This window comes from Vidua macroura, chromosome 1, assembly GCF_024509145.1.
Source record: "Vidua macroura isolate BioBank_ID:100142 chromosome 1, ASM2450914v1, whole genome shotgun sequence".
Taxonomy (NCBI): domain Eukaryota; kingdom Metazoa; phylum Chordata; class Aves; order Passeriformes; family Viduidae; genus Vidua; species Vidua macroura.
In genome coordinates this window covers 71,615,871-71,636,770 of record NC_071571.1, presented here as the reverse complement: position 1 = coordinate 71,636,770, position 20,900 = coordinate 71,615,871, and the positions used below count along the sequence as shown (strand labels likewise).

The following is a 20,900-nucleotide window of genomic DNA, read 5'->3' as shown; positions in this document are numbered from 1 at the left end:
GGCAGGTACCACGCACATGTGGCATGGATGGATGGAAATCCAGTGTCCCTGAACTCGGGATATGAAAAGGAAAGAATTATCTTTGTTTATTCATCAAGCTGGAGTCTCTCAGGTAGGAAGGCTGCAAAGGTGAGTAAACAGAAAATGTCACAAACCAGCAACCTAATCAAAAAGCTCCCATCAGAAGGGTGTGTGTGCATGTAGAAGTAGGGAGGGAGAGGAAGGATTCTAATTAGGTCACAGGGACCAAAAGATAAAAACAGGACAATCTTATCTAATACCTGGGCTGTCACTACACAAATGCCAGGACAGAGGATGAACGACCAATTAAAAGAGTTTTTACGCAGCTAATTATGATGACAGAGGATTTGTGGGAAAAAATCCCTAGACTAGTATGTTAATAAAAAGCTAAAGAAAAATTGAAGGGATAAGCACTGAAGCTATGCCACAAGAGCTACAACAAAAGCTGACTGCTCAAGAATAAAAGAAAATGTTTTGATAAGAATTAATTATGTGCTGGAATAGCAGCACAGTATGAAACAAACAGTCCACTGAGTTCTTGCAATAGTTTACGTAAGTTACAGGAATGGCTTCAAGTCAACCATGATTACTAGGGTGAATCTGGTTAAGACCAAAAACATGTATGGAAGCCAATCTTGAAACAAGCTTGTCATTCTGGAGGAAGGAAAGAGTAAACAGCAAAATGAAGATGTTCCTGCATATTTCAACATATTCAGAACTATTAAATAGCTTCCTGTCAAGATAATCCTCTGAAGAACAACAAAAAAATGTGGAATATTCTTATTAAGTACACTAAATAAACAACAAAAGTAGATCAAAACACCTGACCAGAGAATATTCAGCAGCCTCTTTGCTTCAGTTGACAAAAAGAGCAAATTCTGACAGGCAGAAACATGAAAAAAGCCAATTCCAGAGTATCTCCCTCAGCTACATTCGTTCTGCTCCACTAGTTAAAACAAAAGGGTATTGAGTATATTCAAAGACCAGCAGACTTGAAAAATCAAACCAAATGAAAAACTTAAGAGATTTATGGAAGCCTGAAAAGATTTGTATGCTTTTGTTATGCTAGACAAGAACAAAAAGGCAACACATAAATCAAACTACTCTTGAACTTGACTTTAGTCAGGGAATACAGGAAAAATATAAGTTGATTTACTGAGCTATTCTAACCCTGCAAGTATGTACATCAAGAGACAGACCACAAATGGTAGAAAATCCAAAACTTAATCCAAAACTGTGAAGAAACCATCTGTGAAGGACATAAGCACATACAGAAGTGATTTAATTGAAAAAATTATTTTACACACAGGAAGGAAAATTGTATTTTTTCATATTGCAGTCAGAGTAAGCAGTAACACCAGAAGGTATGAAAAAGATTTGTAAGCTAACCAGCCAAAGATCAGACCTTGTTAAAAATGTACAACTAATTTGTCCAGTATTTACAGAGGTTTTGATTATTCAAAGCAAATACAGCCTTTAATGAATTCTTTGATTTAGATTTTCAATTAACACTGAAAACTACAAGTGATTTTGCACACTCCCTTGTTAGGCTATCATCTGCTATGGATAACTTGACTAAGAAGCTCGGTGATACGTATATTAATTTACCATAATTTTACAAACACAGCAAACCAAAAAGTTGCCCTTGTAGCTGCAATTCTAAGCAGCAAAGTTTATTTGGAATATATTTCTAAAAACAACTTTCAACATCAAATAGTAAAGGTTCTGTTACAGATGTCATCTGAGCAAGCAGCAAGATGTAAATGTAAAACATACAGTATATTTTTCTTTTGCATTAAAGATACAAGATTACACAGTTAAGCATATGGAAGCCCATAAGACAAATCAGCTTACCACAAAAAGGAAAAAATAAACCAAAAAACAAGACGTTCCTGAGAATTTTAAGATTGCAGGATTGCAGTAAGGACTCTCATTTTTCAAAAGGTCAAGAGATAAATACTTCAGACAGTGGCTTCAAACCTCTGAAGGACAGCCACATTAGTACGTGGCTCACTTCTGAAGTGTTCACAAGAGAAAACTACAAATGAGATCTTGTTGCAATAAGGATTAAGTTTACTAACCATAGTTGCCCATACCTACACTGGAATTCCTGCCCTCACCCACTCTCTCTCCTGCCATCCCCCCAAAAAATGTCAGAAAGATCTGCAGCCCAATGATTCACATTTACACATTCTGATATAAGACAAAGGTAAAGCTGTGTAACTGAAGGATTTTGGAAAATTGTTTCATCATGTTAGTAAAAAAAAGCTCAGCACCTTGCAGATCAAAGAATATTTACCTATTTTGTTTGGCTATTAAACACAGAAACAAAAGTCTAAGAAGACAATAAAGCAGTAAAAACTTGAACATAACATTGAAGAAATACTCAAATAACATAGCTGATGTTGTACTACAACATTTTACTTCATTTAAGTACAGAAAATGTCACCCATCCTATGATTTATAAAGTACACAAAATATGTACATAGAAGAAACCAAACCCCATCAAAAGATGATCATATTTGTGCATATGTACATAGAACATACACACCTAAAATGTGCAAATTTCTTTTAATGCAAGTTAAACAAAACATTTGCAGGATAGAGTTGAACAATGATAATGGAAGATAGAGGATTCTAGATATTCTAATGGTGTTTCATATCTACAGCCAGTGCAAACTTACAAGGCACAAACTCAATGCTGATGTTGTAGTGTTTTAAGTTACATTCAGGCACATCTCCATTTGCAGTTCTGCAGAAAAAGACCAATGGAAGTGCTACTTCTATACTAAACTGCCAGCCTTCCCTCCCAGTTTAAGCACTAAACTGATGTAACCTATATGCTACAGTTAGCAGTGGGGTTCTGGGTTAATTTATCACTGGAAAGGCCGTGGCTAAAACATCTGTTCTAATCTCCTTGCATGTGAAGTATGCTATTTCCCAAAATACCTCCCAGACATTCTCCAAAGACTACATATACCTTGCCAGCCTCAACACATGGGATCTTAGAGGACATTACCAATGCTTTTTTCTAACTTCAGTCAAAACTTCACCAGGAAGAGAATCCAGGTTTTAAAAACCAAAACAACAAATAAAACAAATCCAAACAACCCCCCCAAGAAGAGCCAGCAAAACACCTTCTGAGTTACTTGCATTTAACAAACTTGTGTTAAACTGCATAGTGACAGTGTGTACCAGCTAGTAAAGACTTAAAAACAAAAGCTTGCTGTTTAAGGCAAAATTTTAACACAGCATAGCAGAAAAAAAGCCAAATAACAGGTCCATCAATACTTAAAGTACTGGCCTATGTAGTCTTATCCTCACAGTGTCTTCTTTCTTACTTTAACAGCAAACCCACACTTGCAGTATGCTTGATTAGAAAATTCTGTTGCATTTTCCTAAATGAAATGACAGCAATTAATACATAAGCTGATTGACTGATATTGAAAACACCTGACAAACATGTTCTCTCCTACCCTTTAAAAAGGTTTTTGACCTTACTGGGAGGTAAGGTAAAACTCACTGGTATCCAGGTCTAATATACTACCTAATATGGAACTAGTAATTTAAAGCTTTCTAGTATTTATTAGACATTACCACATCACTTTGCTGTCTCACCCTAAAATTGCATTTTTGTATTATTTTTCAATAGAAGACATTTAATAGACATCTGAGGAAAACAATACAATACAAAAGCTTAAGGGTCTTTGCAAAGGTACCTTCTATTCCTTCCGCAAAGTATGAAAGGGGTGATTTTATTGGTATTTATTTGAAGTGCCATTAATAAAGACACGAGAATACTTTAAAAAGAAAAAAAAAAAAAAAAAAAGGTTCTAATGCTTCACACATATCTTTGGTTTAGCCTTCCTGACCAAAGTCTTCTGTAAACTTCTTTAACTTCTCCAAGTCCTGTTCATTAACTGTTGGTTTTGTGCTAGCAAGCGACCTGAGCATATCAGCCTGTCAGAAAAAAAACAAACATGTTTTCAGAAACAAGCATAGTACCACTGCTAATAATTTTGCTGCCAGGACAAATATGCATTTAAAAAAACATTAAAAAGTTCCTATTAACACAAAACTTTAAGCCTGAATACTTCTGCACAGAGGCAGCCTTTAAACCCTTTGAATACAGACAACAGTCAATGAGTTTTCCAGCAACAAAATCACAACCTCAGGTTTAGGTTTTAAGCCACTCATCCATTCAAGTTTTATTCATCTCTTTTTTTAAAAGAACTGAACTTTTTTTTGGTCAGTTACTATTTTCAACCCATGATTCACTACAGCAGATTAAGTGGAAAATAATCAGATGTTCCCATGTACTCTTCACAGTCCACCAATGTAGAACAGCAGTTTGTGATTCATCTCTAGCAAAGTTTTACTGCTCCTGATTGGTAATTTCTGTCTCTTCAACTCAGTAAATTTCCTAGATAAATATTTAGATGCTAGGAAATGGAGTTTAGAAAAAAATTCATAGGTCTATGAAGTTGAAAGCAGCATTTAAAATACAGTATGAATAAAAAGGGTAAAGAAAACAAATCAATTCCCAGCCAAGGGCAACTGAAAAAAGTAAATGCCCAACACCTCATATATATGGGTAAAATCCAGAAATTAGTATAATGGTTTTCCACAAATGATATTTCTCTCATCAGACCAGAGGCACCCTGCTCAAAAAGAATTAAAGCCTTATGTTTTAAGGACAAGAACTGATTTTGGACACTGAAACATCTGCCTGTAATGCATCAGAGCCCAGGTACCATTAGGAGCACACAAGGAACTGCTGTCTTTAATTCCAGGAAAGACTGATTAAATAATCCAATTAGACCATGGAGGGAGACGTTTTAGGGCAGGCCTGCACCTGCATAAATCCTCTTCTGCTTCCTCAGTATGCAAATACACACAGGAAATTCTTTTCTGAAATACAGTGATGGTTCTATGTTCCAAGCACTGCATGTGATCCCCATGATCACATTGATTTCTTTTATTCCTTACAGGACTCTTCGCACACATGAAACTACAGCAACACAGATTTGTTATTAAGTGCTTCCCACAAACTTTGTACTTAAATACAAAATTTTCTTCTGCTGCTCTTGGGGAAAAATACAGAATGAGAGTCCAGCAATTATTTTTTTCTTTTACAGTGATCTTAAATTGAAAACTGTCTTACATATTTTATTCCCTAGGCCAAAGCAAGTATTTTCATATGCACAAAGAAAACAGCAGAAAGAGCTGTATCACCTATGATGAATTTAAACCTAAACTACCATTATATCAAAAAATTTCTTAACATTTTGGTTTTATACTTGTATTTGGGCAATACAAGGGCAATATTTACCTATAGCACACCACTTCCTAATTTACAGTGAATGTAATTTTCCATTTCCCAGTATTAATGCCACAGTGATGAGAAGCAAGTGTATCATGGTGCAGAAACCCTTAAGGTTTTGAATGAACAAAAGCCAAGTGGAAGAACAATGCAAGAGGCAGATACTCTCTATGGATGAAAGGATGGCAGCTGCATGCCAGCAGACAAGAATAAGAAATGCTTATCAGGGATAGACAGCTGTCTTTTTCATAGTATGCCATACTGTAGCGATTTATGTTGAGAATTCAAATGTTATCTGGTATGCCCAGCATTTCTGAAAACAAACATCTCATCCAATTGTCCTGAAAAAGACTCTTTATCTTGAAGTCTTTTCAGAGTTCTGCAAAATAAGAAAGAAATGCTACAAGGAATACCTACCATGGAAACTCTAGGCTCCAGTAATTTATCACCTGGGACCTCCATCCATGTCATTTCTAGGGCTTCAGGATCACCTGGAGAGCAAGGGGTGAATAAATCTACCATCATATTCGGATTAGACACTGATGGTCCTTTTACCTAAAAATAAGAAAACACTCAGTTTATGGGAGTTATTATTTTTAAGACAGAAACCAGAAGCTGAACAGCATCCCAAGCAAAAACCATTCCTTGATTTTATGCAGATGCCCTACCCATTGGGAACACATGTCCTGTGAAAGAGAAATTGTACAAGTGTACTGGTATTATTCACTTTGAAAACATGCAGCTGTAGCCAGATACTTAAATTCACATCAGGCCAAATCCCAGAAGCCACATCCTCTTAAGGCTGAGGATTTCTGCGGAAAACTGACATGCCAGGAAATCTGCTTGGTGAAGACCACCCTTCCTGGTCCCTGGTCACTTTAGGAGTTCATTCATCGCTAGCTAACAGCTCTCTAAAAGCTTCCCAATGCTTTTCGCTCTGACATCCCGCGTTCCAAGGCTCTCAGCATCTTTCCCGGCACCACCTGAGCAGCGCTCCGTAGAAAACAGCGCCACCTAGCGGGAGAACAAAACACCCCTTTTCCCCCCCCAAAGACAGACGGACAGACGCAACCCAGCTGCCCCGTGCATCTGTTCCCTTTGTGCGGTACCCTGTCCGGTACCAAGCCTTTGCCTTCCCTCGCTGTTACCCGCAGCACCGCACACCCACGGGAACTCGGAGCATACCCAGAGGTTAAAGGACAACACACTAATTGGCTATGGACAGAACTGGATTTGCTGTTCCAAGTTGTATTTAGAGCAAGATGCTGTGGAGCAGATTGTAATATTCAAAATGCACTCTGGCAAATCTGCATTATCACACACAGCAAGTTAATTACTGACAACTGAGGAAAGCTCTGCTGAACTGAGGCAAGTAGTCTGTTATAACGCAAATAATAATGCTAAGATTTTGCATACAAAAACACAAAATCACATCCAATTAAAGCATTAACAATACAAGTGGAATCAATTTGGCTCATGTCAGAGCATTCAAAGTATCGCAGTAGTGGGTTTTTTCCTTCCATTTTTTTATTTTCTTGGGCAAAAATAGTTAAGATGCAAGAAGTGCTTTTGAAGTTGTTCCACAAACTGTGACAACTGAGGTTATTTCACTGCTCCATGGCAAGCTGAAACATACCTCAGATTGTTCCAAATTTGAACTAAACACTAAAAGCTAACAGCCCTTTAGCCAGAAATGCCATTGTCATGTAAAGTTAACAACAGATAAATACTTCAGACATCACTGCTTAAGGGAAGGAAACATCTAGAAAATCCTTGATATATCAAAGTCACTGGTTATTTATCAACAAATACAACTTACATTACATTGTTACTGTGAGCTGTCCCCAGAAGTTAAATTTCCTGCCCTCTCATATTGTGGACCATACTGGATTTAAGTATGCCTTTCTCTCTGAATCTTAAGCTGAATGAGTTCATTGGAAAAAAAACACATTAAAAAAAAAAGGAGTCTGTCTTCAAAATGAGTGTAGCTGTTCAGTTCAGGGCCCTTAACCCTTTTATGTCAGGTTGAGTTACTGGTAAAAAAACTGTAATTGTAACTGTGATGACAAAGAACTGCTGCCAACACACCATACATGCTACCAAACACCTTAGGATCTAAAGTTTTTCCTACCACACCTGTTCTTTTAAAAAGCAACAAATTAAGCTTCCTTTTACAGCAATTAGCACCTCTGCAGAATACCCTGACCCACCTTCACCCAAAAAACATGAATTTCTGTAAATATCAAACTTTGCACAAAAATTATTAACAAAAAGTACCTTTAGTCTGGGTCTACTTTAAAATATGCTACACAGCAAAATAAAATTTTATTCAACTGATACACTGCAAAATAAAATTTTATTCAACTCTTACACTGTATATATTTTATATTCCTGTTTATAACCATTGATACTATCACTCCTTTTTTTCCATTTAAGAGTTTAATAGTTTTCAGGGAACAATAAATTTGACTGAACAAGGCCCATCTGTGCAAATTCTCCAAGGGAAAGACATTCCCAGATGTAATGGATTTAGACTGGTGGTAAAGAATGCCAGTCGGTTTTTGTACATATAAAGTTTCTGAGATTCAAATATTGTGAAGAAATGTTACTTAAGTCAATACACAGCATGTAGAGGTAACTGGAAGATAAGCCAAACAATATAGTTTGAATAGGCTATTGGGTGTGTACCTATGTAAAAGTAAAACTGGTTTTTACATTACAGCAGCGTAAATGAAACACAGACCTTGCTCAGTTGTGTTGCATCTTTTCTACTGTAATTGATTCAATGTTTCTACTAGAACTCTACAAGAACCTTAATTTTTCAGTTTGAAAAATATGCCAAGTAAACAGAATGTGCTTAAGTACAATCCATCTGTTCTCAAGTGGATGAGGGATACTTTTTTTTTTTTAGCATGTTAGGAATCACTTAACTTGAAATAGAAAAAAACCACTTCTGTAACATTGCCATTTAAACGGCAAACTGAATGCTTTTAACACTCTAGAGACATTAAGAGTCAGAGCATGAATATTCAGAAATTAGCTCCACCAGACTTATGGCAGGACTAGGGAGGGGTATAGGAAAAGGAAGAACAGTTCTCCCCAGTCAATAAATGGGACATCATAAGCATGCAGTATTACCCAAAACCAAATGCAGCTTATTTGTAAGGAATTTTCAAATTAAGACTGTTCTCACAGATTAAATAACTTGAAAAATTTTGATCCCTACTTACTTTTTTAAAGTGAGTCGCCGATTGCACTTTTCTAACAGGCTGCATCAGTGCATCACGGACAATGATGCTTATATCTGCACCAGAATAGCCATCAGTTCTCTTCCCAAGTTCTCGATAATCTGAGTCTTTTAGGTCATGTGGAGTTGACCCAAGATGAAGTTTGAACATTGCAGCCCTGGCATGGTCTTCAGGTAAAGGAATATAAATACGCTTCTCAAACCTGGTTTAAAAAAGACAAAAACAAAGCATTCCCAAGATGCCAACTCATGCAGGTGCAAATGGAAAGAGCTCATGCAAACGAGCTTGCTTCTAGCAATATTAGAAAGCAGTTTCAGTACAACAAATCTTTAAAAAAAAAATCTGAGGCAAATATTCAGCAACCTGTTCTCATAAATAATATTTTAGTTAGTATAAGCTAATATCCAGAATATAACAACTGCTTCCTTTCAATTACAAAATCCTTCTCTCCAGACTGACGTTTTTCCAGCAGAGTTTGAGTCTTAAAAGAAAAAAACTGAGAGGAAGAAGTCTTTAAGTGTTAAAGTGTATTTGAACAGATTTCACACATAAAGAAAGAACTGCCTGATAACAAGTTTATGCAACAACTTTCTACAGTCTCCAACTAAATTAAGAAAACACCATAGATGGAATTTGAAGTCATTCTCAAGAAAAATATTGGTAACAGCAGTTCCTCCTTTGAAGCAGCATCTGTTCTCAGAGTGGAGATTACCTCCCACTAACAAAGTAAGAGCAACTCCCAATTCTGCTGAACACAATAAACCTGATATACATAACAAAGTGGCTCAAATCCATGAAAAATTAATTTTATTACAGCCACTGTTGCACAAGTTCCTTTAAGTCTTGTGGGCAAGAGTTAGGGAATTTCTCTTTCATATTGCTGAGAATGAGAAAATGGTTTGGGTTGAGAGAGACCTTGAAGATCATCTAGTTCCAACCCCCCTGCCACAGACAGGGAGATCTTCCCCTAGACCAGCTTTCTCAAAACGCCATCCAACCTGGCGTTGAACACTTCCAATGAGCCACAGCTTCTCTGGACAACCTGTGCCAGTGTCTCACCACCCTCATCATAAAAATTTCTTCCTTATGCCCAATCTAAACCCATCCTCTTTCAGTTTGAACAACTGCCTCTTGTCCTGGCATTACAAGCCTGGGAAAAAAAAACAAGGAACATCTCTCCACTCTTCTAATAAGTTCCCTTTATATACTGAAAGGCCACAATTAGGTCTCTCTGTATCCTCCTCTTCTTCAGGCTGAACAGCCCCACTCTTATAACTTGCCTTCAGAAGAAAGGTGTCCTGATCATTTTCATGCCCCCCTCCTAAACACACTCTATCAGGTCCATGTGGGTCTTTTACTGTGGATCCCAAGCAAAGCTGGAATTTCAAGAATGACTTGAAATTCTCAGCAATACCTTCACTTCTAAATCTGGCTCATACAACTCTAGAGTCATGCAGATGAGAAGTGACATCTGGAGGTGACCTGGTCCAACCCCAAATCAAACTGAAGTATGGCCACCTTGAATTCAGTACATAAATAAAATCAGTGTCAGTCGCAAAAAAAAATATTCTTTAGCCAACAAAAATGGCCATTATCCAAGCTGTGTCCTCATCACAACATAATCCTATTTGTCACATAACTGTATTTGTCCTCTGCTCTGCAGCTCAGAGAAAGATCCAAATAATCAGGTACAGGCAGTCCTGTATCTGCAAAAGTCCTTTATCTGCAAAACAGCAGTTAAAAATCACAAGTTATGCCTGACCAGTAGAAAAACATGGCATTTCTCCGTAAGGTTACACTTCCATGAAAAACCTCAAGCTACTCACCAGTTTGGTAACAGCTGAAAAGGAAAGCTTTACCCTCTCTTGCCCTTCTAAGGTGTGTATTTTCTAACTTGTCCCCTAAGTCCCCCAGAAAACTAAAAAGCAAGCAGAAAACTCCTGTTTCTTCAAGCATAATCATCAAACCAAGAAATCAGATAAACTACAGGACTGAACAACCTACGTCTCTCTAAAGGGGCAAGTGACTATCAGTTTAGCTAAGTCTACTTCATGGAATTTAGTTGCAGAACATTAACTGTGTCTGCAAACATGAGCTGGATGAACACCCTAAGCACTCTCTGGCTGAAGGCTCACAATTGTGAATTGCACTCCATGGAAAAAAGTGCCATCATACCTTCTCCTGATAGCAGAATCCAAAACCCAGGGTATGTTTGTTGCTCCTAAGACCAAGATTCCTTCATTGTCAGCACCAACCCCTGTATCAGGGCAGAAATAATTTCACAGTTTAGATGATAAACAGAGATTGTTTTAAAAAGCCATCAAAATTTAATGGGGTGGAATTGCAGATATTTTTAGTATTTTAATGCAAGTTACACTTAAAAATACATGTCTTAATTTCTCTGTCTGATTTTGAAAACCAAATAAACTTACCTTGCATCTGGACTAGAAATTCCGTTTTTATCCGTCTAGCAGCCTCGCTTTCATTTTCACTTCTTGACCCACAGAGGGAATCTATCTCATCAATGAAGATGATAGAAGGTTTGTTTTCTCTGGCAAGCTGGAACAAGTTTTTCACTAATCTTAAAGAAGGAAACAGCTTCAGCTATATTAATAATTACAACAGCAGAAACACATAACTTCAGATTGTGATACAGTATTTTCCTTTAGAGAAAGCAAGGGGAAAAAAGCATTAACATAAAGGTACTCAAAGACACAACATTCTCCCAGCTCCATGACTTAGAAATACACTGAATAATAGAGCCCAGGATAACGAAAAAAAAAATAAATTAAGAGTGCTCCAGGCATGATTTTGCAAGATAAAGCCCTTTTTCAGTTTACACTTATACATGACAGCCTGGACTATACAAAACCACCAATTTAGAAAGATTCAAAAGAAAAAAGCTTTCTCTAAACATTTCTAACTTAATTCTAGAGATTTTGTAAGAAATAACATGTATCTTTACTTTTTACAACTTCACTAACTAAATAATTTTTGTATTACAAGACATATTGGTTTCAAATCAAATAAACAAAACAACCTAAACCAAACCCCCATATACTCCTAGCCATCTCTCATGAACACACTTTACTAGTTTAAAAAAGAAATAGGACCACGCTGGAAAATTCTTCATATTACAGCACTAAATCTCAGGCAATAGTCTCAAATGAAGTCAAGCATAAAATCTAATGCCAAGCTAGTCTCCAGTTCTGTACTCCTTTTGCAACAGAAGAAAAGCAGCTTAAGCTTTCCAGCTTTCTGGGAAAGAAATAACTCACTTCAAACACTTTATCTAATAGGCCTTCTTTCTCATTCTATCAGCTTTAAATAGTGTTGCTCAGTTGTCCTACACTTCAAACTATTAAATCATGGTTATGACAAGTATGCTTATTGTTATATGAAAATCCTTTCCCTATAAACCCAGAGCTTTTTATTAATTCAGGAAATCTCTTCTGGAAGACTAGATGGACAAATTCCTGGACTTCTAGACTGCAGCCAACATGTCACTCATGGTCTTCTGGCTTCCTGGTCTTCTTCATACATCACACAGTAACAAATGAAGACTTATCATGAGCTCTGTGGTGCTCCCAAAATCTTTCTGAGCACTGAAGAGAGTTTCTCAAAATGCAGCATATAATGGTATCTTTACATTACATGGCACAGTAGCATGAAGCACAGGAACACCTATAGCATGTTTTTAAAAAGACAAGACCATTCTCCTAAATTCTTTATGGCAACTTATCTCACTCTATAATAATTTCTTCTTGACAATATTTTCCTGGACCTCTGGCAACTCCAACTTACTTTTCACTTTCACCTAACCATTTTGAAACAAGGTCAGATGAAGACACTGAGAAGAAGGTAGAGTTGTTTGCTTCTGTTGCCACAGCTTTTGCTAAATAAGACTTTCCTGTTCCTGGTGGTCCAAATAGGAGAATTCCTCTCCAGGGTGTTCTCTTGCCTGCAAGAGAGAAACCAGCAGTTTTCAAAAGACTTTTTTCTGATTATGCTTCTTTAGGGTGCTTGGAGGTTTTCTGCATCTACCCATGAGACTTCTGTCAGACGAATCACAATCTCTTTGTTAAGAGATCGGCTTGAGTCTGTGATACATCGGTACAACACACTTCACAGGCCCCAGTGCCAGTCCTGACTGGCCAATAGTAAATAAATGCTGTAATCCTGACCTGTAAACAGGTGTGGAAATTTAATGGGAAGGATGACTGCTTCTTTAAGTGCCTCTTTGGCACCTTCGAGGCCAGCAACATCACTCCATTTGACATTTGGTCGCTCCATAACAATTGCTCCTGTAAGAAAAGATTGTCTAAGTTAGTGATGTATGTATCTTCTCACAATTACAATAAATTCCATTTGGTGAAAAAAGAATTCCATGCCCATGTCTATAGAGAATAAAAACAAGGCATTTCTAAGATGATAGGAACACTGAATTCCATTAGTGAAATGGATGTTATTTTCACAGAAATCCGTCACATTTTTCATCAAAATAAACCATGGAAAATAAGAACATTTGTGAGTTAGTTGAAGTCCTGGCACCATCTCATAACTAAACCACCACTGCACTTCCCAAAAAATTTGAAATTTCATTTTAAACAATGTAGCTACACTAGCTCAGGATTGTTTAAAATTCTTCAGCAGATGAAGTAATTTATTGGTATCTCCAGACATGCAGCAAACAAATGGATCATCTAATGGAAAAGAGGTTTGAGAGCTAGGGCTAAAAGCATCAGAAAGGTTACATGAATCCTGCTTAGCTTTAGAAGCATTTTCTTAGTCAAGGCACAGTCAAAGTTTTGCACTAAGTCTCATCTTCCTCAGTCAATGAGTTCAGCCAACTGAGATAAAATTCAGCCTTTTCTTCAGATTGGTTAGTCTGACATGCTAATTTTTTTTTCTCAACTACTTCTAGATTGGAAGACTTGGAACTCAGGTAGTAATAGATTATTAGATCTACAATATTAGATTTTGCAATCCTAGCCACTACTTCTACTATTTGAGGTCAGATTCACGTGGGAAGAAATGAAGTCTGTATAGTGAGAGACAGGATAGGAGTTCAATGCTCATCAATTTTCTGTCACTTTTAAAAAACCATAAAACTGTCTCTTACAACTGTGCATAGGATTAAATAACATGCAGAGAAGTAGAAAAAGCACAGTACAGTTTCCAATGGTGATACAACAGCTCCTGAAATTACACAGGCACAAGATCTGGTAAATGCATTTGATCTTTGTTACAGTCAAAAACAGGAGAACAATGAGGTTTCTTCAGATCCATAAGCACCTTCTAGTAGGGAAGTTCTGAATAGTTCTTCATTGTTAAAGGTAAATAAATATCAAAAAGCCCCCTTTTTACTGCACACCAAACTGTTGGTAGCTGCTATACACTGCTTCACTGACTGCGTTCTGTATTTGAGTTCAAAAACCCAAACTATGCTACTGAACTGGGGCAGCATCATCACTCCATATAAGAAAATGATGCCTGTTATTATAAATGGGCAAGAATCTATGTTTCTTACTCCTAAACACGAATACCAGTCTTTTTGTGAAAACAGTCCTGCTTACACTAAGTGTTTGTATCATCATTTCCTTAGCCTCTAGGAGACATGCTATTGCACTTCAGAGTAAAAAATACTAAATCAGTTTAGCCAACAGCTACCTGGGATTTTGCAACTTCTGTTGGAACATGCTAGCTTGATAGGTGATACAATTTTAACATGTGCATAGGGTGCAGGAGATACCTTTAAATATAGTCACTGTGTAAGTTCACGGCACGCAAGTCCTTTTACTACCATAAAGACTAGGCTTTTGCGCATGAAGATTACATACTAGCTGAGCCACTTACAGACATTAAGTTAATCCATAAAATTTTGATGGTAAAAATATAGGAACTTGCTTGAATGAAGTGGTTCCTATATAATGAAAAGGATGTTTTAAATTACCTTGAAGTTGATTCTGTAGCTTCTTTTTTTCAGGGTCCTCTGATTCCCCTTCCCCATCACTGTCATTCCTGATTAGGAAACAAAATGTTGAAATACAATAAGAGAGACTTCTGTCTTAGCATAAAAATCAGAATGCAAAAAGCAGAAAACCCATCAGGCTGAGGAATGAAAGAAACATTGAGAAGCTTTCAGACCCCTACAGGTTTATATGATTGTAGAAAAGCAGAAGTACACTTTTCTGTGATTTCTTTCAAATTCACCCTCCTTTGCCATTTCAACTTCCTCTTATGAGTCTGAGCCCTCTTAACACACTTCTATGTGCTTTGAGCCAGCTTTTAGGAAACAGCCCTTATATCCACCAACGCAGAGGTGCTGGAATGGTTTGTCTGTAGACATTGGCACTTCTCCTCTATCTGGACATGCAACAGGATTTGGCCAGTTCCGTCAAGTACTATGAAACTCTCATCAGAGCAAAGGAAACTGGAAGTTAAAGGAGAAGAGACTAGAGAGGGAAGACACTTGGAGTGGAGGTCATGAAAATACATATAGCTTTCGTGGTATTACCATTTCCTTCTATTATAAATAAGCAGAAGATGGTACAGATCAAAAATAAGGCTGATGAGATGAGCAGACACTGAAAAAGACTGAAAATCAGGTGAAGTTTTAAGAGACAACTGAGCAACTTTAGCTGTTCAGGACTCCTAGAAAGGGCAGTCCCACCAGAAGGTATAATCCCAAATCCTTCCTCTCTCCTATCCCCATAAAGGGAGTAGCAAATGCAAAAGAGGCTGGGCTTGTTTGGGTGGCTCTGCTTGTTCAACTCTGCTATGCAAAGTGAGAAACAAATCTACGAGAAGTGAAGCAGTGGAGAGACCAGGCAGCAGCAACACACTGGAAGGATTCAGTCCACCTTACACAGCTTTACATAGGGCTTTTCATCTCTTATCAAGCATGAGACAGATCATACTCAGTAACCCCAATAATTACCAGTCTGAAATTATTTTCTAGTTACTAAGTATTTAAATGCAGAAAGCCTTTAAAGGTCATCAGTCTCCTTGCCATTAAACCCAATAATCATTGGATTCAGCTGTTAGTCTGAAGCAGCTTTCATTCTTCAGTGAATTTAGTATGCAAATGTTCACATTTTAGGAAACAAGCACAGAAATGCTTGTGAATGTAATTCAAGTTATTTTTATTAGCCCACTGTACTTCAGCATTAGTAGTCATCTGAAGCATTCCAGAAACACAAGTTAAAATGACCTTTGAATAGCTGAAGTTTAGAATAAGCTGAATTCAGGAATTATTTTGCTTTACCTTCTCCAAAAACATACCCTTTTCCTTCAGCAGGACCAGACTCTTTAACTGGTTTTGGTGCAGTTTTTTCTCTCTTTTTCAGATATTCTTTCAGCTTTTCTGCTCGGTCCAAGTATTCTGTACATTTTGCTCTAATGCTTTGTTTTGCTTTATCACCCTGTGCTTCATCTAAGAGTGTGAAGAGAAACAATTCTTTGTTATCAGCAAAACACATGTGCATCAATCAAAAAACAAGACTAAAGATCTGTCTTCTTTGTCTCTTATCAAGATACCTCTCTCAGGGCTCACGATATAACCAAACATCTCAACTACTTATTTTTCCATTGTAACTTGAAAGAACTGACCAGAAGGATGTCATCATGTAACAGAAATCAAATATTCACCTGAACATTGCCTTAGCTTAAAATTTGACTCTAAAGGATTAAGGACATCAGCACTGGAAGCTTTTCTGTCAGCCTTTCAAGCTGCTAGACATTGCCTTAATAACTACTTTTCTAAAATAGCTAATCAAGAAGCTGCTTGTGCTAGGCAATTTTTATTTAGAACCATACTTGATTCTTCCATAGCCTGCTAATTTGAAAAGATAAAGAAACATTACATAAAACATTTGAAAGAACTAAGTGTGTTTCAACAGCCACGCTGTTCTCATCATCACTATTACAGTATTTCAAACCAACAATCGAAATTTAACATGTTAGGTTTTTGAGCTAAGTTTCCAAAAGTACATCAGTATTGTTAAAAGCATAGAAAGTGATATTCTGAGAAAGTCTCTAAGATTTAAATGGACAGGAAGTGATAAACACATTATCCCTAATAATAAAAGACTATAAAGAAAACTATTTTTTTCAAATCACGAAGATCTCTAAGTATACTTTTGTCAGGCAAGCAACTCTAGCCCACTTACACTAGGGCTGTACCCATATTAAGAAAGCCCACTCCTTGCATACAAACACTGAATGTGGCACAAAAGGTACACAGCAGTGTGAAAAGGCATAAAGTAATGAGAATATGGAAACTGAAGAAAATTTATTACATACAAGTCCATCTCATACATTTTCTCGGCCAAGATAAACAGCAAGACTGACATTAAGGAGCAAAACATGTCAGCAGAGAGGCTTTAGAAGAGCAAGCAGCATGAATTAAAGGAGCAAAAAGCACTCTGCAGATACAGCAAAGACTTCATGTGTAACATGGTTTTCAGCACAACAGAAATACAGGGATCCCTGTACTTATTGTCATATTTCCTCGTGCAGTGGCCAGCTTGAAACACTGCTACAAAAGTCCAGAGGAGAGACAGCAAACACCTGCCTCCTGTCTTAAAAAAACCTAAAACAAAACACAAGTAAAAAAGAATCTAATTTCTTACAAGAATGGAGCAAGCACACAACACAGTAAAGGTAAAAGGTGCAAAATATATGACCTCAGTCAAACTACAATTAGCAAGTATCAACTGTTGATGAGAGCAAAAATTTAAATACTGATGTCAACATAAGAGATTACTCTTGTGCAATCTGACGACTAAACTCTACTTAATCATCCAACACATCACACTTACATTTAACAACATGGATAAAATACTGCACGGCATGTTGGTATAAGCGGAAGGCTTCCTCATAGTTTCCTGCTTTATCTTCTTGTGCTGCCTTGCTAGCAAGGTCTATTGCTTTCTGTAACACAAACAAATAATTAATTGCTGTACAAGAGCATTTTCCATGATCAGAGACCATTTAAGCTGTTACTGTTCTTTGATGGCCAGTTTTTCTGCTCCTCAACATTTACCCCCATCAAGTTGAAGGCAATTGATTGTCCTAGGTGGTGTTTTGTACAAGACACAATATTTCCATCCTTTTATGAACAGCAGGACTTACAACGTGCTGAAATTTACTAGCACACAAAAAAGCACACGTGAGAAGAACAAGTTTCTGTGTATTAAGTTGGAACTACTACCACTACTATACAGTCTGTCTTACCAAACTCTTGCATTTATTATGGAAAGATTTGGAAATCCATTATAAGGCTTGGGGTTTTTTTATCACAGACATAGAAACTTTGAACTATTATACAGATATGCTGTTTAAGGTGCAGTTTAGGGGCACACTTGACAGTGCTGGGTTAATGGTTGGACTCAATTTTTTCCAGCCTAAACAATTCTATGATTCTATGACTGATGACATCAGTAAACCCTCTAAACAGCAAAGTCAATACAGGAAGTACTTGATTACAATCACTGAAACTAGCACTGTCACTCTTCAATCATTATGCTGGGAGACAACTTCAAAGACCAGTTGCTTGGCTTCTCTAGAAGGATTTAGATTCTTGATATCCTCGTGAGAAATTCTAATTATCCGGTGGGAGAGGAGAAAAAAAAGCCCAAAACAGACAGAGAACATACCCAAACCTCAAGCATCAAAGAGTTCTATGAGAAGCTATGAATGGATTTTTACTTTATTTGTTCAGCTATTTTCAAGTAAATCTGACTGAGATCTAAGCCACTATATTGCACACACTGCCCAGTGGATTTATTGTTATCACCACCATTCCGTTGCTCACTCATAAGCGCTTATTACTTTTTATTACACTTTCCTCCTTGGAATGCCCATACCACTTCCAGACAATTAAAACTGTCATTTTGACCACCAGTTCATGTAAGCTGAAAATAAGCAGTCAGCCAGAGTTAACCAACACCAACTAAATATTCTATAGTTCCTCATGTATTTTTCCCTTTCGTAAGCATTGCTAGTATGCTCAGGATGATTATGTAATGTCAGGGAGCAAGGTTGAGAGTTTGAACTGCAGCAAGGAGTTTCCATTAGACATTCCAGTACAGATATTCTTGCCACTACCTACACTCTGCTGTTTCAGGCAGAACAAAGCTAGTAAACAACAGCCATGAAAGGAACAGCAAAATATTGCATTCTATTGCTTTGTGCTGCTGTCTTGGAAGGAAAGATCATCTCAACAGATCTACTTGAAATCAAAGGTATTTAAAAACAATGAACCAATTAAACAGACTATGACTCTGTTTTATCAAGTGCTGGAGCACTGCAAGTATCTGTTTCTTTGGAACAGAACCTAAGTCTTTCCTTTTTGAAGAGGCTGGGAGCTCAAGAGCAGTTTCCCAGGTATGAATGGACAGTTGCCTCCTTGCTGCCCATTTTATGCCGACTCCCTTACACATCTCTGTGCACCATTCAAACCTAGCAACAGAGCAAAAATTAACGCCCCCAAAAGTTATTTTCATATTAAAGTTCTTAAGTCTCATCAGTGACTTTAATTACCATGGGGCAGCCCAGTAATTCCTGGATCCAGTACAAGAAAGACAGGTGACATTAATTCCAAAGAATAAATGTCAAAGATCACCTGCTAAAACAGAACTGTGAGAAAACAGGGCATGTCACAGACCTGCTCATCTGAAATAGGCAAAAGCCTGCATCACGTACTGCCTGGTTTTGCTACACTCTTTTTGTAAACAGGCAAAGACTATTACCTGGCTAATAGATTCTCAGCTCTAACACTTCATTACATCAGCTGCATCTTAGCCTGTTACTGTGAAGAACATCACTGCTATCAAACAGAAAATCATTATTAGAAAGTTGTATGAACTAGGGCATAGATGACCAGCTCTAACTATGCCTAAGGCACAAACTATGTTTTATCAGGCCATGGGTTTACAGTTTGATGAACATCACCCAAGGAAAGAATGTCAGCTTAAAGAGATGTCATTCTTCTCCTGCTTATTTTAAACCCTATAGCATCTCCTCTAGCTTTGCCAATGCAAACATCACACTGCCAGTGTAAACACTGCACACAAAAATGATCACGGTTCAAACAGCCGAAGAGAAAAAAGGGGTGTTTGGAACGCACTTATTTCACTTCGGGGTCTGTTTTGCCGGCCAGCCGCAGCACCGATTACAGCCCCGCAGCCGAGAGTTAACACAAGCGGAACAGCAGAGCAGGCAAGGGCTTCCTACAGCCACCAGGAGCCTTACGGCAACACAAGCCAAACCACGCGTCCAGAGCACAAGAGGCAACAGCGCTTCCCGGGCGGGCACTGGGCCTCGCTGCCCGCGTCCCGCAGGGCTGGTGCCCCCAGGGACCCCCTCCCCGGACCCCCTCCCCAGGGTCTCACGGCTCAGGGCGATGAGGGCTGACCCCGTGGGCTCCGCCACCCCGAGCCCAAGCCCAGTCCCCCCCACGCCCCCTTGGCTGCGGTGCCCCCGGCCCGCTGAGCAGGGGGCGTTCGCGCTCCCTGTGCCCCGGCTCCGCCCGCAGCCCCGGCCCGGGACACTCCCGGCCCCGCTCCTTCCTGGCGCCGCCCCCCGCCCGCCGCCGCTGGCCGGGTCCGCCCCGCGCCGGGCAGGGCCGGCGTCGCTGTACCTGCAGGTTGCCGGTGTTGGCCGCCATGGCGGAGCGGCGAGGGGGGGGAGCGGGAGGAGAGTGGCGCGGGGAGCGGGCCCGGCTGCCGGGCGGAACCCAAACCGCGGCCTCCGCCGCCGCTTCCGCACCGAGCGCCGAGCGCCGCTTCCGCCTCCGCTTCCGGGCACGCCCCGAGCGCCCGGCCCGCCCCGGCCGCAGGTGTGCCCCCGGCCCGCGCTCACCTCGGGGCGTTTGGGCTTGGAAGGGGACTCTGGGGAGCATCCGGTGCAATCCCCCTGGCAAGGCAGAGTCACCTGGAGCAGGTGACACAGGAACGCACCTTGTTGGGGTTTGGAATCTCTCCACAGGAGAGTCCACGGCCTCCCTGGGCAGCCGGTCCCGGTGCTCGGCTACCCTCAACGTAAAGAAGTTCTTCCTCAGGTTGAGGTGGGGCTGCTTGTGCTTTAGTTTGTGGCCACTGCTCCCCGTCCTGTCGCTGGGCACCACCAAGAGGAGTCTGGCACCGTCGTCTTGGCACCTGCCTTGGGGATATTTATATGCATTAAATAAGATCTCCTCTCAGTCCTCCTTTCTCCGGATTAAACAGGCCCAATCCTGTCTAATCAGTCATGACAGTGTCATGGGCAAGTGTCACTCCCCCGTGGGTTAGTAGCGAAGATCAGGT

At 39.1% G+C, this 20,900-nt stretch overlaps 1 protein-coding gene across 2 annotated transcripts; it reads right to left on the bottom strand.

Moving 5' to 3' along the window:
• Positions 1 to 1,660: 1,660 nt before the first annotated feature.
• VPS4B (vacuolar protein sorting 4 homolog B) lies at positions 1,661 to 20,392 on the bottom strand. Of its 2 annotated transcripts, XM_053986054.1 has the most exons (11): positions 20,237 to 20,392; positions 17,415 to 17,526; positions 15,877 to 16,027; positions 14,546 to 14,613; positions 12,777 to 12,896; positions 12,397 to 12,553; positions 11,025 to 11,173; positions 10,768 to 10,849; positions 8,575 to 8,794; positions 5,762 to 5,899; positions 1,661 to 3,981 (listed from the first exon to the last, which is right to left on the bottom strand). In XM_053986054.1, the coding sequence occupies exons 1-11, from the start codon at positions 20,261 to 20,263 to the stop codon at positions 3,880 to 3,882; spliced, it is 1,326 nt and encodes a 441-aa protein (XP_053842029.1). In that variant the 5' UTR covers positions 20,264 to 20,392; the 3' UTR covers positions 1,661 to 3,879. The 2 variants fall into 2 exon arrangements, with proteins under 2 accessions (XP_053842029.1, XP_053842022.1); XM_053986047.1 differs by lacking the exon at positions 20,237 to 20,392 and having other exon boundaries at positions 17,415 to 17,586.
• Positions 20,393 to 20,900: the final 508 nt, after the last annotated feature.